The sequence below is a fragment of the Narcine bancroftii genome, chromosome 4 (assembly GCF_036971445.1).
Source record: "Narcine bancroftii isolate sNarBan1 chromosome 4, sNarBan1.hap1, whole genome shotgun sequence".
NCBI classification, from domain to species: Eukaryota; Metazoa; Chordata; class Chondrichthyes; order Torpediniformes; family Narcinidae; genus Narcine; species Narcine bancroftii.
The window spans coordinates 174,617,326-174,632,949 of record NC_091472.1 but is presented as its reverse complement, the minus strand read 5'-3'; the positions used below and the strand labels follow the sequence as shown (position 1 = coordinate 174,632,949).

Genomic DNA, 15,624 nt, shown 5'->3' with positions numbered 1-15,624 from the left:
AAGGGAGGGGGAAAAAAGGGGAGAAAATGACACTGTGTATATTCAAGAGGGAAATGTTTGGGTGCATTTTGGTCAGTATGGTTCATAGAGTGAAAAATAAAAAAAATTTAAAAAAAAAGGAAAAGAAGCCATATAACAGTTGTAGACAGTTGAAATCAGGTGAATCCTTGAAGCAGTAGGGGATATAAATTTAGACATACAGAACAGTAACAGGCCATTTAGACCAATGTACACCCAATTAACCTACACCCCCAGTACATTTCAAATGGGGAGGAAACCCTGGGGAAAACCCATATAGACACAGGGAAAATATAGAAACTCCATACAGACAGCACGGGATATGAACCCTTGTCCCAATCGCTGGCAATGTAAAGGCGTTGTGCTAACCACTACGCCAACTGTGCCACCCTAGGATGTAGGAGGTCACTTAAAAGAGAAATCAGGAGGGGGCAGCAGATAGCTCTGGCAGATAAGGTTAAGGAGAATTCCAGGAGTACAATAAGTACATTAAAGACAAAAGAGTAACTAGGGAAAGTATAGGATCCCTTTAAATCAACATGGAACAGGAGATGGGCAAGGTTATTAACAAGTAATTCTCATCCTTATTTACCATGGAAAAAGACATGGAGGCTTTTGAATTCAGGAAACTAAATATCAGTGTTTTGAAGAGAATACCTATCACTGAAGGTGAGGGACTTTCAGGTAGATCATTCCCCAGGGACTGTTCAGGTGTATCCCAGGATGTGATGGGAGCTATTGAAGAAATCTCAGGGGTGCTGGCAGAGATATTTGCTTCATTATTGAGCAAGGGCAAATGGCCAGAACACTGGAGAGTGGCCTTTTTAAAATGCTGTCAGGATAAGCCAAGGAACTAGAGGCAGGTTTGCTTAATATCAGTTGTGAGTAAGTTTATGGAGAGGATTAAGAGCAACAGGATCTACTTGCATTTTGAAGGCAAGGACTGATTAGGGATATTTACGATAGCTTAGGGCAGGGAAATCATGTCTCACAAACAAATGGACCCTGCAGTACACCACTGGTTACATGCCTCCAATCTGAGCAACATCCTCCACTACCAACTTTGGTCTCCAAACATCAAGCTACTTTTGTATCCATTTGGCTAGCTCATCCCATGCGATCTGACTTCCAACCCATCTATCCTGCTAAATGTCAAAGCCCAAATTGACAATGCCTACTGCCCTGTACATAGAACAAAACAACATTATAGCACAGATACAGATCCCTTCAAGCCAATGCCAAACCATTTTTTTTTGCCTAGTCCACTGACATGCACCCAGCCTACAGCCCTCCATGTTCCCCTTAAACTTTTTCCCTTTCACTCAACAAACTAGCCTCAATTGCTTCCCTGGGCAGAGAATTCCACAGTTTTTCCCTCATCTCCTTTTTAAATTTATTCCCCAGAATCTTGAGGGTGTGTCCCCTAGTTCTGGTCTCATCTACCAGTGAACAAAAATTTCCTGCTTCTACTTTATCTGTCCCTTTCATAATTTTATATGTTTCAATAAGATCTCCTCTCATTCTTCTGAATTTAAGTGAGTATAATCCCATACAATTTAGTCTTTTCTTGTCTCCAGGATCAACCTGGTGAACCTCCTCTGGACTGCTTCCAAGGCCAGTATATCCTTCCTCAAGTATGGAGACCAGATCTGTACACAGTTCTCCAGGTGCAACCTCACCAGAACCATGACCTCCTTGATCTTGAATTCAATTCCTCTAGCCATGAAGGCCAACATTCCATTTGCCTTCTTAATATCTTCTTGTACCTGCAACCCATCATTTTGCTATTCATGCACAAGCCCTCCCAAGTCCTTCACCACAACAACATGCTGCAGTCTTTCACCATTTAAATAATAATCTGCTCTCCTATTTTTCAACAGACAATAGGAGCTGGAGTAGGCCAATTGGTCCTTCGAGCCAGCAACGCCATTTATCGGATCATGGTTGATCTTTCTCTTTCAATAACCAATCCCAGCCTTAACGTCATAACCCTTAACTCCCCTGCCCACAAGAGCCTTATCCAACTCTCTCTTAAATCTATCCAGCGAATCCGCCCCCACTACCCTCTGTGGCAATGCATTCCACAGATCCACAACTCTCTGGGTAAAAAAAATTCTCATCATTTCTGTATTAAATGGCCTTCTCTGTATTCTTAAACTATGCCCTCTTGTCCTAGACTCTCCCATCATTGGGAACATGTACTCTGATTTCACCCTGTCAAGCCCTTTGATAATCTTAAATACCTCAATCATGACTTCCCTCATTCTTCTAAACTCCAGCACATATAATCCAAGTCTTTCTAGCCAATCCGCATATGACAATCCTGCCATCCCAGGAACTAACCTTGTAAATCTGTGCTGCACTCCCTCTATAGCAACTATGTTCTTTGATAAATATGGGGACCAGAACTGGATGCAATACTCCAGGTGAGGTCTCACCAGGGTCCTGTACAACTGTAAGAGGGCTTCTCTACTCCTATGCTCCAATCCCTTCTTTATGAAAGCCCACATACCGTTCGCCTTCTTCACCGCTTGCTGAACCTGCATGCTAGCTTTCAATGACTGGTGAACAAGTACGCCCAGATCCCTTTGCATTACCCCACTCCCCAGCTTAACACCATTTAAATAATATTCTGCTCTCTTGTTTCTGCCTCTAAAATGGACAACCTCTCATTTTAAACTACATCTGCCATTTCTCCGCCCACTCCCCTAACCTGTCCAAGTCTCCCTGCAATTTCCTGACATCCTCCTCGCACCACACTACCACCCAGTTTAGTGTCATTTGCGAATTTGCATATGTAGTTATAAATCCCCTCATCCAAAACATTTACATGAATGATAAACAACTGAGGACCCAACACCGATCCCTGCGGGAACCCACTCATCACATTCTGCCATCCAGAAAATGACCGGTTTATCCCAACCCTTTGTTTCCTATTTCTCAACCAACTATCTATCCATGACAGCATCCAACCCCTGATACCATGCTCCTTGATTTTGCTAACTAGCCTCCTGTGTCGGACTTTGTCGAAGGCTTTCTGGAAGACCAAGTACACGACATCCACTGGCTCTCCCGAGTCCACCCTCCTTGTTATGTCCTCAAAAACTTCCAGGAGATTAATCAAGCAAGATTTTCCTTTAAGGAACCCATACTGACTAGTACCGATACTATCATTCCTTCCTAAGTGTTCTGCTATTTCTCCTTTAATGATGGATTCCAATATCTTCCCCACCACCAACATCAGGCTGACCGGTCTATAATTTCCTGTATTCTCTCTCCCTCCCTTCTTAAAAAGTGGTACTACATCAGCCACTCTCCAGTCTGCAGGCACTTCCCCAGAATCTAAAGAACTTTGGAAAATGTCAACCAGTGCTTCCACAATTTCCAGAGCAACCTCTCTAAGCACCCTGGGGACTTATCAGGCCTCAGTTCTAACAATTTGCTCACAACCACCTAGTTCTGGATCTGAATATCGATCAAATTCTCTATTTCCTTCGGTAATTTCACCAAGTCCCTAGATACTGCTTGACCCCCTACCCCTTATCTGATCATAACCTATATCCTCCTTGGTGAAAACAGATGCAAAGTATTTGTTAAATTCCTCAGCCATCTCCATGTTCCCATTGATAATTTCACCTTTCTCCGTTTTTAAGGGCCCAATTTTGGCCCCTACCAATTTCTTCCTTTTAACATAACTGAAGAAGCTTTTACTATCCCATTTTATATTACTTGCCAATTTACTCTCTTACTTCATTTTCCCCTCCCGAATGACTTTCTTAGTTTCTCTTTGTTGTTTTTTTAAACGCTTCCCAATCCTCTAACCTCCCACTCTGCTTTGCCATCTTATACTATTTCTTTTGGACTTGATACTGCACTTGATTTCCTTTGTCAACCACAGCTGCCATTTGCTCTTCGTAGAGCCTTTCGTCCTCCTTGGGATGGATATATTCTGAATCCTGTGAAAAATATCTAGAAATACCTGCCAGTTTTGCCCAGTTGTCCTCCCAGCTAGAATGTCCTTCCATTTTATTTTGGCTAGTTCCTCCCTCATAGCTGTATAATCACCCTTATTCAGCTGTAGCACTAATGTTTCTGACTTCCTTTTCTTCTCCCTTTCCATTTGCAGATTAAAAGTAATCATACTATGGTCACTAATACCTAATGGTACCTCTACCTCAAGGTTCCTTATTAACTCGTCATTGCACAGAATCAAATCCAGAACAGACTTCCCCCGGTAGATTCCATCACAAGTTGCTCCAAGAAAGTATCTCGGAGACATTCTATAAACTCACTCTCTAGTTTTCCCACACCTACTTGATTTTCCCAGTCCACCTGCAAGTTGAAGTCACCCATAACTACTGTATCACAATGCCATTCTTAATTCTTTATTTATACTGATTCCCACATCTGAACCACTGTTCGGAGGTCTGTATATAACCCCCATTATGGTTCTTTTGCCTTTGCAATTTCTCAACTCTATCCAAACAGACTCTACTCCACCTGATTCTTTCCTTTCCAGTGCCTGAATTTCATTCTTCACCAACAGAGCCACTCCACCTCCTCTACCTAACTTTCTGTCTTTTCAATAGGACATACACCCTGGAACAATAATTTCCCAATCCTGTCCCTCCTGCAACCATGTCTCTGTTACTCCGATAACATCATATCCTCCAATGTCCATTTGCGCCTCAAGCTCAATCATTTTATTCTTTTTACTCCGTGCATTCATAAACAATACCTTGAAACTGTACCACCCTGCTCTCTCCAATTTGCTGCCTGACACACTCTCTGAAACTCTCCTATCCCTCTTTGTTCCCTCCAGCTTTGAGATTTCAGTCTATCGGAGCTACCCCTATGTTCTTCTTCCTATCCATTTCCATCCCCTGCCAATTCAGTTTAAAATATATCCAACAGCATTATTAAACCTTACTGCAAATATATTGGCCACCTTTGGATTCAGGTACAACCCATCCTTCCTATAGAGGTCATGTCTCCCCCAGAAGAGATCCCAATGGTCCATGAACCTGAAACCTTGCACCCTGCACCATTCCTCCAGCCATACATTTAACTTCCTAATTTTTTTCATTTTGGCCCCATCCCGCATGCAGCACAGGTAGCAACCCTGAGATTATGACCCCGGAGGTCTTGCTTTTTAATCTCCGTCCTAGCTCATGGTACTCCCTCTTCAGGATCTCCTCCCTCAATTTGTCTATGTCATTGGTACCCATTTGTACCAGGACATCCAGTTGTTCACACATTCCTCTCAGAATACCATGAACCCCGTCCAAGATATCCCTCACTCTAGCTCCTTGAAGGCACATACCATGCAGGAATATTTGTCAGGCACGCAGAACCTTCTGTCTGTTCCCCTGATGATGGAGTCCCCAATGACCACCTTGTCCCTCTTCCTTCCATTCTGCACCGCTGGCTCCCTTGATCCAACCTCAGACTGGTCATCTTCCCCAACATCATCCAATACAATATATTTGTTGCTAAGAGGAGTAGCCCCTGGAGTGCTCTCCACTGACTGAGCAACCTTCCTTCCACCTTTGACAGTAGTCCACTTACCTGACCCCACCCAATCTGGGGGTAACCACCTGCTTAAGTCATGTCAATAACTTCCTCATTTTCCCTAATAAGCCTCAGATCATCAAGTTGCAGCTTCAGTTCCTTAATTTTATCCTTTAATAGTTTCGTCCCGGTACACCCCTTTAACGCATGCACTCTGGGCAGGGGAAAGGGTCTCTCACTTGCCTCCTCGCTTTCCCTGATGAGCTGTTAGTCCTCAAGCTGGAGATCACAAACCTGGTTTTTAAGGAACTTCACCTCATTGCACTTGGCACAGACATGGTCACTTGGGAGGGAGGAACTCTCCCATGGTTCCCACACCTGGCAACTTGAGCATGTCTCAGCCCTTTAATGTAAACTCACCTATGAAGGGTAAATAATAAAGCCCACCTTTCTCCTCGCCTGCTTTCGCCGAAGCCTGATGAGCCAAAGCCTTGAAGCCTCACTTTTTTGCTGCTCCACTCACTCACCTGGGCCGCTCCTCGCTGGCTGCTTCCTATGCTTCCCCTCTTATTTATTGGCCTACTATCCGATTGACCTATTAACCAATTAATTAATTAAACCTGCCCCAGTAAATGCCCTTAGAATAATACTGCTTACCTGCTCACCTCTTCTTTCCTCTGCTCCCTTGAGTGATCGACCAGGCCCTGGTCAGTGCCCTTTTATAAGCCTTACCTTCCCAACAGCCTCTCCTCCTCGCTCCTCTAATGGTCGCCTCTGACTCCCTTCCCTCCCAATTTGATCAACAGGTCCCAAAGTGGATGACCTCGCATTTACCAACGTTGTACTCCATCTGCCAGACTTTCCCCTGCTTAACTAACTTAACTATATCCTTCTGCAGCCTCTCCAAATCCACTGTACAAAGTTTTCCACTCAATTTGGTATCATCGGAGAGAAGCCAAGACTCTCAGTACAAGGATAAGGGGTAAGCCATTTAAGGCAAAGAATATAAACTACACTCAGAGGGTTGTAATCATGTGGAACTCATTACAACAAAGTTGTTGAGGCCAGTTCATTTGATATTTAAAAAAAAGAGTTGGATGGGGCCCTTTTGGCTGAGGGGATGAAAGAGTATGGTAAGCAGGAATTGGGGAGTGAAAAGCCATGATCATTTAGAATGGTGGAGCAGGCTTGAAGGGCTGAATGGTTTTCTCTTGCTCCTATTTAGTATTTTTTTATGAGTGTCCACATCAGTGCTAAATTTTGGAGGAGTTGATGATAATACAGGCACTGTGGTACCACTGTGGTACCACACTCAGTATCTGGCACCTATGGGGATTGATACATGGCGGATACGTGTATCTGCCAATTGCTTGATGTTGCATGAGTGGTGAACTCACCTCGGGGGTGGGGGTTGGGGGGGCAACAATTTTAAACTTCCGTATTTTTAATTTAAAAAAATTTAGACATTCAGCATGGTAACAACCCATTTCGGCCCATGAGCCCATGCCACTCAATTAACCTACAACCCTGGTATGTTTCAAATGGTGGCAGGAAACCGAACCCCCTGGAGGAAATCCACAGAGACATAGGAGAACGTTTAAACTCCTTACAGGGATACAAACCCCAGTCCTGATTGCCGGTGTTGTAACAGCATTATGCTAACCACTCCATTAACTGTGTCGCTCACTTTTTTGTTTACACCTACTTATCTCCCCGCTGACTTTTTTAAAAAACTTATTTATTTTCCGCAATATTTTTGCCGTGACTTAAATTCCGGATAATGAGGATTTTACTGTATTTATAAAACATAAGGCTCTCCACCAACCTGCTCCAGTGCTACCCACTGTGTTACACAGCGAAAGCTAACACCTGTGAAGAAATTCAGTATTGTGTTCAGTGGGCCAACACAGACTTTGGGGAAAAGAGCATCTCCCACTCAGTATAAAAGTTATGGCACAACAGGCTACAGCAATCCTTGTCCTCCTGCGTGCTTCTGAGACTGGGGCTTGTTATAAAATACTGGGGAGACAGACTAACAGTGGATTTGACGGTAAGGAATCTCTGTCAAGGCTGTACCCCAGGGGCAACACCTTAATTACATTTGGCTTGGCTGAGCAGGTCACTTTACTCATATTCTTAACACCAGACTCCCAACACTAACACCCCATTCTGGCCAAAGGATTGTGAGGTGGACGGAGTAAGAGATTCAAGGATGCCACAAAGCCTCCTTGAAAAGGGCAACATCTCCACCGACTTCAAGAAATACCTGGTCCACAACCAACCAAGGTGGAAAAGGTCTCAGGTTGGCACTGAAATCCTTGAATCCAAACACTGGCAACGGAAACCCAACATAAATAGCACAAAAAATGAAAGGCCAACAGCCCAGCCCATCAAGCATTACCCAGGCCAGTTGCAGCTGAGTCAGTGGGGTCCACATTGGTCACGTCAAAACCCAAAGCACTAACATCTTCAATCCCGGGAGACTGCCTCTTGTGGAGTTTCCTGATGTGCTCAATTATTTTCAAGAAAATTATTTTCTTTTGGCATAAAAGCCTATCGACAAAATGCTGGTGATCAGTGTAGATGGGCCTCAAGATCAGTCTGAACATAGTGGGGAGAAAAGGCTGTTTCCATGCTGTACGATTCAATTAAAAGTATTTCTGCCCAATATCCATTTACCTGCGACATGGAGATTTAGACTGGGAAGTTCTGTTCTGTCGCTCAAATGATCTGCTGAGGGCAGCTGTCCAGTCGCGTGTGACTGTTTAGTCAAAACTCCCTTATCCTTTTGAACTTCAGAAGCACCAAACATGTTGCTCCTGTTTACGTCCTCATTTGCCTGAAATTTTTAAAAAAAGGGGCAGACAGTTAGATCTATTCCCCTTCTGTCCCCTGTTATGATAGCTGAGTGTGAGATCCAACATGACATTTTCAGTTCAGACCAGTTCTGTTTTCACCCAACAGTCAGCAAGTACAGTAAAACACATATTCTGGCAAATATACCAATTTTCTAAATAACCCAGTCCATACGATAGAATTCTACATGTTAATAGACATTTTTGAAATATTGTATTGCTGTGCAACAACTTATTTAGAGAAAACAAAAGTTTATAGGAATCATTGGAAATGGGACCTTGGTAAGTTTTAAGAGAGCATAGGAAACAGCACAAGGTTGTGCGAAGGGGAAAGTGGGAACCGGGGCCCCAGTGTGTGAAGAGGAGAGTGGGAACTGGGGCCCCAGTGTGTGAAGGGGAGAGTGGGAACTGGGGCCCCAGTGTGTGAAGGGGAGAGTGGGAACTGGGGCCCCAGTGTGTGAAGGGGAGAGTGGGAACTGGGGCCCCAGTGTGTGAAGGGGAGAGTGGGAACTGGGGCCCCAGTGTGTGAAGGGGAGAGTGGGAACTGGGGCCCCAGTGTGTGAAGGGGAGAGTGGGAACTGGGGCCCCAGTGTGTGAAGGGGAGAGTGGGAACAGGCACCTCAGTGTGTGAAGGGGGATTGGGAACTGGGGCCCCAATGTGTAAAGGAGAGAGTGGGAACTGCGGCCCCAGTGTGTGAAGGGGAGAGTATAAACTGGGGCCACAGTGTGTGAAGGAGAGAGTGGGAAATGGGCCCCAGTGTGTGAAGGGGAGAGTGGGAACTGGGGCCGCAGTGTGTGAAGGGGAGAGTGGGAACTGGGGCCCCAGTGTGTGTAGGGGAGAGTGGGAACTGGGGCCCCAGTGTGTGAAGGGGAGAGTAGGAACTGGGGCCACAGTGTGTGAAGGGGAGAGAGGGAACTGGGGCCCCGGTGTGTGATGGGGAGAGTGAGAACTGGGGCCCCGGTGCGTGAAGGGGAGAGTGGGCACTGGGGCCACAGTGTGTGAAGGGGAGAGTGGGAACTGGGGCCCCAGTGTGTGAAAGGAGAGTGGGAACTGGAGCCCCAGTGTGTGAGGGGGAGAGTGGGAACTGGGGCCCCAGTGTGTGAGGGGGAGAGTGGGAACTGGGGCCCCAGTGTGTGAAGGGGAGAGTGGGAACAGGCACCTCAGTGTGTGAAGGGGGATTGGGAACTGGGGCCCCAATGTGTAAAGGGGAGAGTGGGAACTGGGGCCCCAGTGTGTGAAGGGGAGAGTGGGAAAGGGGAGAGTGGGAACTGGGGCCCCAGTGTGTGAAGGGGAGAGTGGGAACTGGGGCCTCAGTATGTGAAGGGGAGAGTGGGAACTGGGGCCCCGGTGTGTGATGGGGAGAGTGGGAACTGGGGCCCCGGTGCGTGATGGGGAGAGTGGGCACTGGGGCCACAGTGCGTGAAGGGACGAGTGGGAAATGGGGCCCCAGTGTGTGAAGGGGAGAGTGGGAACGGGGGCCCCAGTGTCTGAAGGGGAGAGTGGGAACTGGGGCCCCAGTGTGTGAAGGGGGGAGTGGGAACTGGGAACCCAGTGTGTGAAGGGGAGAGTGGGAACTGGGGCACCAGTGTGAAGGGGAGAGTGGGAACTGGGGCCCCAGTGTGTGAAGGAGAGAGTGGGAACTGTGCCCCAGTGTGTGAAGGGGAGAGTGGGAACTGAAGCCCCAGTGTGTGAAGTGGTGAGTGGGAACTGGGGCCCCAGTGTGTGAAGGGGAGAGTGGGAAAGGGGAGAGTGGCAACTGGGGCCCCAGTGTGTGAAGGGGAGGGTGGGAACAGGGGCCCCGGTGTGTGAAGGGGAGAGTGGGAACTGGGGCACCAGTGTGAAGGGGAGAGTGGGAACTGGGTCCCAGTGTGTGAAGGGGAGAGTGGGAACTGTGGCCCCAGTGAGTGAAGGGGAGAGTGGGAACTGGGGCCCCAGTGTGTGAAGGGGAGAGTGGGAACTGGGGCCCCAGTGTGTGAAGGGGAGAGTTGGAACTGGTTTACACTTGGAAGCTAAAGTCATGTACTTTATCATTTTTTGAGTATGTAAATTTGGGACTTTAATTGTTCAATACACCTCACATTGACTACTACAACAATGCACAAAAGTGCTAGAGAATCTCAGCAGGTCTTGCAGCATGAAGCACTCAAAATGTCGACTGCCTGTTGATTTCCATGGAGACTGAATGACCTGCCAAGTTCCTTCACTATTTTTGTGCATTGTTTTCCAACATCTGCAGTCTTCTTGTTTAACCCCATATCTGATACCCTTCACTGCAGAACGGTATTTTTCAATATATTAAAGATGGAGTTTCACATTCACTATTCTCCATATAAGGACTGTCCTACAGTCAATTAGGCAAAGTTCTTCCATGTAGGATTTTACACTGCAGTAATCAGCAAGCAATTTTTGGGCCGCTATAATCAGTGAGGATTGTCAACTGGAGAGTGTATGAATAGATATTGCACACATATAGAATACAAAGCAAACTCGGACATCAGAAGGGAACCTGGTATTAGCCAGTGTGCAAGGCAAGAATCAACATCCTCAGAAGTACGTAGAAGATAATGATTAACAGTGGCTTACATTCACTTTCTCCTTTGCAAGCGAGAGGAATGCTGAAGGGGGCAGAAGGACATTCTCTGGCACTGGCTGCTCCTGCAGGTTATCCACAGTGGGCCATGAAGGCACAAACCGGGCAATGGATAAGGCCATCTGTGATTGGTGACTCTGTAGATTTTCTGCTTTTGGTTGCCAGGCAATATGACCAGCAGAGAGATGCTCAAAGTCGTCTCTTTGTCCTATATGATCCCTTATTTCATAAGCTTTGGATTGTGTTGGAGTCTTCACTTTGATTGGTGACAGAGAGGTTGGAATTGGCATTGAAGACCCCAGGGTCAAGGCACTGCCTCTGCAAACCATAATAAGAATAAACAGAGATAAATCAGTATTAGAAAAACAATTAAAGATGCTAAAAATAAGAAATGAGGAAAAACAAAATTCCAGAAATGATCAACAGAAATTTAAGCACCTGTGGAGAGAGGAGAAAAATAGTAATCAACATTGGAGTTATTCTGGAAACACAGAAATGTCACACTGATTCTCTCTCCACAGCCACAGGATATTCTCAGCAGGTTAGGTTGCAGCCTAATACATAATAAATTAATCCGGAACTATCAATTCATTATTTTAACACTAGCGTGAAAATTACAAATGGATCACAATTTGATGACACCTCTAAAAAAAATATTCAGCCACCAGCTCCATGGAAAGTCCACACCAATTGGAGCCAAACCCACACCAAGACACATTAGGTTTGGCTGAGTAATGGTGGTGAAAATAATTTTGCTCTCAACATCAACAAAACCAAAGAGCTGATTGTGGATTTCAGGAAGGGGAGGCTGAGACACCAGGCACCTAACCTCATTGAAGGAATGGTGGTGGAGAGGATTAATAACCTCACGTTCCTAGGAGTCCACATAGCTGTCTCCTGTCAGCTGTCTCCAGGAGCCAGCCCATCAAGGCAACCATAAGGAAGGGACACCAACGCCTCTACTTTCTTGGAAGTCTGAGAAAATTTGGCATGTTGTCAAGTATCAAAACTTCTTCACGTGTAATGTGGAAAGACTGGATGCATAATGACCTTCTTTGGAAACTCCAGTTTCCAGGAACACAGAAGGCTTCAGAAAGTAGCAAGCATATCATGAGTCCATCATGGGCTCCAACCTCCAATCCAGTGAAGACATCTACGCGAAGCACTGCCTCAAGGAGGCAGCCAACATCATTAACGATTCCCATCATCCTGGTCACAACCTCTTCTCACCACTACCTTCAGGATATGGTATAGAAGCCTGAAGTCCAGAACCTCTGGGTTCAAGAACAGTTTTTTTTTTATCCACAGCTATTAGGATCTTGATCATCCCCTTACTACCATAACCATAAGTTACTCTGGGACCACAGAAAGGCTCGTCTGCACTTTTGAAGCATTACCCTTTTTTAATTGCATAAACTATAACTGGGAATATTATTTGATGATCTAACCTTTATATTAATCATCTCTTTCTGCACTAGGATCATTTAGTGCAGACAATTATGGCTGGTGTATCTAGTACAACTGTTTTGGATGCAACATGCTTACATTTTGGTGCATATTTCATTGTACCTAATCTCATACAATCCATGCCTGCAGGAACACTGAACCCACCTGTTGGAACACTAACCCACCTCCTGGACACACCTAATGAAATACTAATCCACCACCTATCCACACCTGCTGGTACACTAACCCACCACCTGTCCACACCTGCTGGAACACTAACCCACCACCTGTCCACACCTGCTGGAACACTAACCCACCTGTCCCCACTGGAAAGTTGAGCCACCACCTATCCACTTCTGCTGGAACACTAACCCACCACCTGTCCACACCTGCTGTAACACTAATGCACCACCTGTCCACACCTGCTGTAACACTAATCCACCACCTGTCCACACCTGCTGTAACACTAATGCACCACCTGTCCACACCTGCTGTAACACTAATCCACCACCTGTCCACACCTGCTGTAACACTAACCCACCACCTGTCCACACCTGCTGGAACATTGAGCCACCACCTATCCACTTCTGCTGGAACACTAACCCACCACCTGTCCACAACTACTGGAACATGGAGCCACCACCTATCCACTTCTGCTGGAACACTAACTCACCACCTGTCCACACTTCCTTGATGTTGAGCCACCACCTATCCACTTCTGCTGGAACACTAACCCTCTACCTATCCGCACCTGCTGGAACACTAACCCACTACCTATCCACACCTGCTGGAACACTAACCCACCACCTGTCCAAACATGCTATAACACTAACCCACCACCTGTCCACACTGGAAAGTTGAGCCACCACCTATCCACTTCTGCTGGAACACTAATCCACCACCTGTCCACAACTACTGGAACATGGAGCCACCACCTATCCACTTCTGCTGGAACACTAACTCACCACCTGTCCACACTTCCTTGATGTTGAGCCACCACCTATCCACTTCTGCTGGAACACTAACCCACTACCTATCCACACCTGATAGAACACTAACCCACCACCTGTCTAAACATGCTATAACACTAACCCACCACCTGTCCACACTGGAAAGTTGAGCCACCACCTATCCACTTCTGCTGGAACACTAATCCACCACCTGTCCAAACATGTTATAACACTAACCCACCACCTGTCCACACTGGAAAGTTGAGCCACCACCTATCCACTTCTGCTGGAACACTAACCCACTACCTATCCACACCTGCTGGAACACTAACCCACTACCTATCCACACCTGATAGAACACTAACCCACCACCTGTCTAAACATGCTATAACACTAACCCACCACCTGTCTAAACATGCTATAACACTAACCCACCACCTGTCCACACTGGAAAGTTGAGCCACCACCTATCCACTTCTGCTGGAACACTAATCCACCACAACTACTGGAACATGGAGCCACCACCTATCCACTTCTGCTGAAACACTAACCCACTACTTATCCACACCTGCTGGAACACTAACCCACTACCTATCCACACCTGCTGGAACACTAACCCACCACCTGTCCAAACATGTTATAACACTAACCCACCACCTGTCCACACTGGAAAGTTGAGCCACCACCTATCCACTTCTGCTGGAACACTAACCCACCACCTGTCAACACCAGGAATTAGCATCCAGTCACCACCTCCATTACAATCCAAATTTTGTTTCCCTTGCTTCCTTTATCCCAATTCATTGGAAATTTTTTTGTACAATTATGTTACATCTAACATCAAAGGTAAATTAAAAGTGATTAATTTACACATCCTCCCTCTGCCTTCCCACACCTAAGCCACATGAAGATGGAAAGTGAGCAGTGTAAGAATGCACCTGAAAAAGCCTACTGAATAAGATCGTGGCTGATCTGGCCAAGAACTCAGCTGCATGGACTATGAATGTTATGCATGTGTTGAAAGAAAGTGTTGTTGTCTGAATGAGTCTTTGAAAATCAAAAATAAAATACTCAAAAAAAATCTCAGCTCCAATTACCTGTCTTTTCCCCATAACCCTCATGTCCACAACTGTGCACAAATCTAATTATGTCTTAAATACATTTAAAGAGGCAGCCTCTATTGTTAAATTGGACAGAGAATCACACTCTTTGAAAAGCAGCTCCTTTTTACTTCCATCCTAAATCTACTCCTCTGAATCTTGAGTCTATGTCCCCAAGTTTGGTCTCACTTCCCAGTGGAAACAACATTCTAGCTTCTCTTAAATATTCTTTTCATAATTTTGTATGTTTCTATGAGATTCCCTCCCATTCTTTGAATTCCAGCGAGTATAGTCCCAGGCAACTCAATCTCTCCTTATAGGCAAATCTGGAATCAATGTGGTGAACTTCCTTTGCAACAATACCAAAGCAAGTATATCCTTCTCAAGTAAAGAGATCAGAACTGCATAGCGTATTCCAGGTTTGGACTCACCGGTATGTTGCACAGTTGCAGCAAAATCTCCCTGCTCTTCAATCCCTCAAGCAATGAAGGGCACCATCCCATTTTCCTTCTTGATTTACCTATTGGACCTCCAAACCAATGTTTTGCGATTTATGCACAAAGGCCTTCCAGTCACTCTATACATTCACATGCTGCTACTATTTTAATAATATTCTGATCCATAATTTTTCCTTCCGAAATGGATGACATTGCTTCATTGTACTTCATCTGCCAGACCCTTGCCCACTCAATTTATCTATATCTCTATGCAGACTCTATTGTCAGAGCAACTTGCTTTTCCATTCAACTTAGTGTCATCAATAAATTTAGATATGCTACACTTGGTCCCCTCTTCCAAAACATCAATATACATCGTGACCCTTGTGGCATTCAGCTCACCACTCACTGCCAACCAGAGAAACACCTATTTATCCCATCTATCTGCTTTTGATGATTAACCAATCCTCTATCTGTGCAGATACCTGCAACTTCATGCAACTTTCTCTTATGGACAAATCTTTTATGCAGCACCTCATCGAATGCTGTCTGAAAATTCATACAGTAAAATCCCCAGTATCTGGAATTCAAGTATCCGGCCAAAAAAAGATCGATTGATTTTAAGACAAATGAAAATAAATATATTTTAAATAATAGTTTAAATTTGTAAAAGTTAATGTTCAAACCAACACGCATCTTGGTGAAGATGGGAGCAA

At 45.4% G+C, this 15,624-nt stretch overlaps 1 protein-coding gene across 9 annotated transcripts in view; it reads right to left on the bottom strand.

Moving 5' to 3' along the window:
• The window catches only part of sfi1 (SFI1 centrin binding protein), a 287,818-nt gene that overhangs the window by 16,066 nt on the left and 256,128 nt on the right, over nucleotides 1-15,624 (bottom strand). For all 9 annotated transcript variants that reach the window (XM_069933071.1, XM_069933076.1, XM_069933070.1 and 6 more), the window contains 2 exons: nucleotides 10,969-11,293; nucleotides 8,209-8,368 (listed from right to left, as the gene is read on the bottom strand). In XM_069933071.1, the coding sequence (XP_069789172.1) occupies nucleotides 8,209-8,368; nucleotides 10,969-11,293 (485 nt within the window). The remainder of the gene's footprint in view (nucleotides 1-8,208; nucleotides 8,369-10,968; nucleotides 11,294-15,624) is intronic.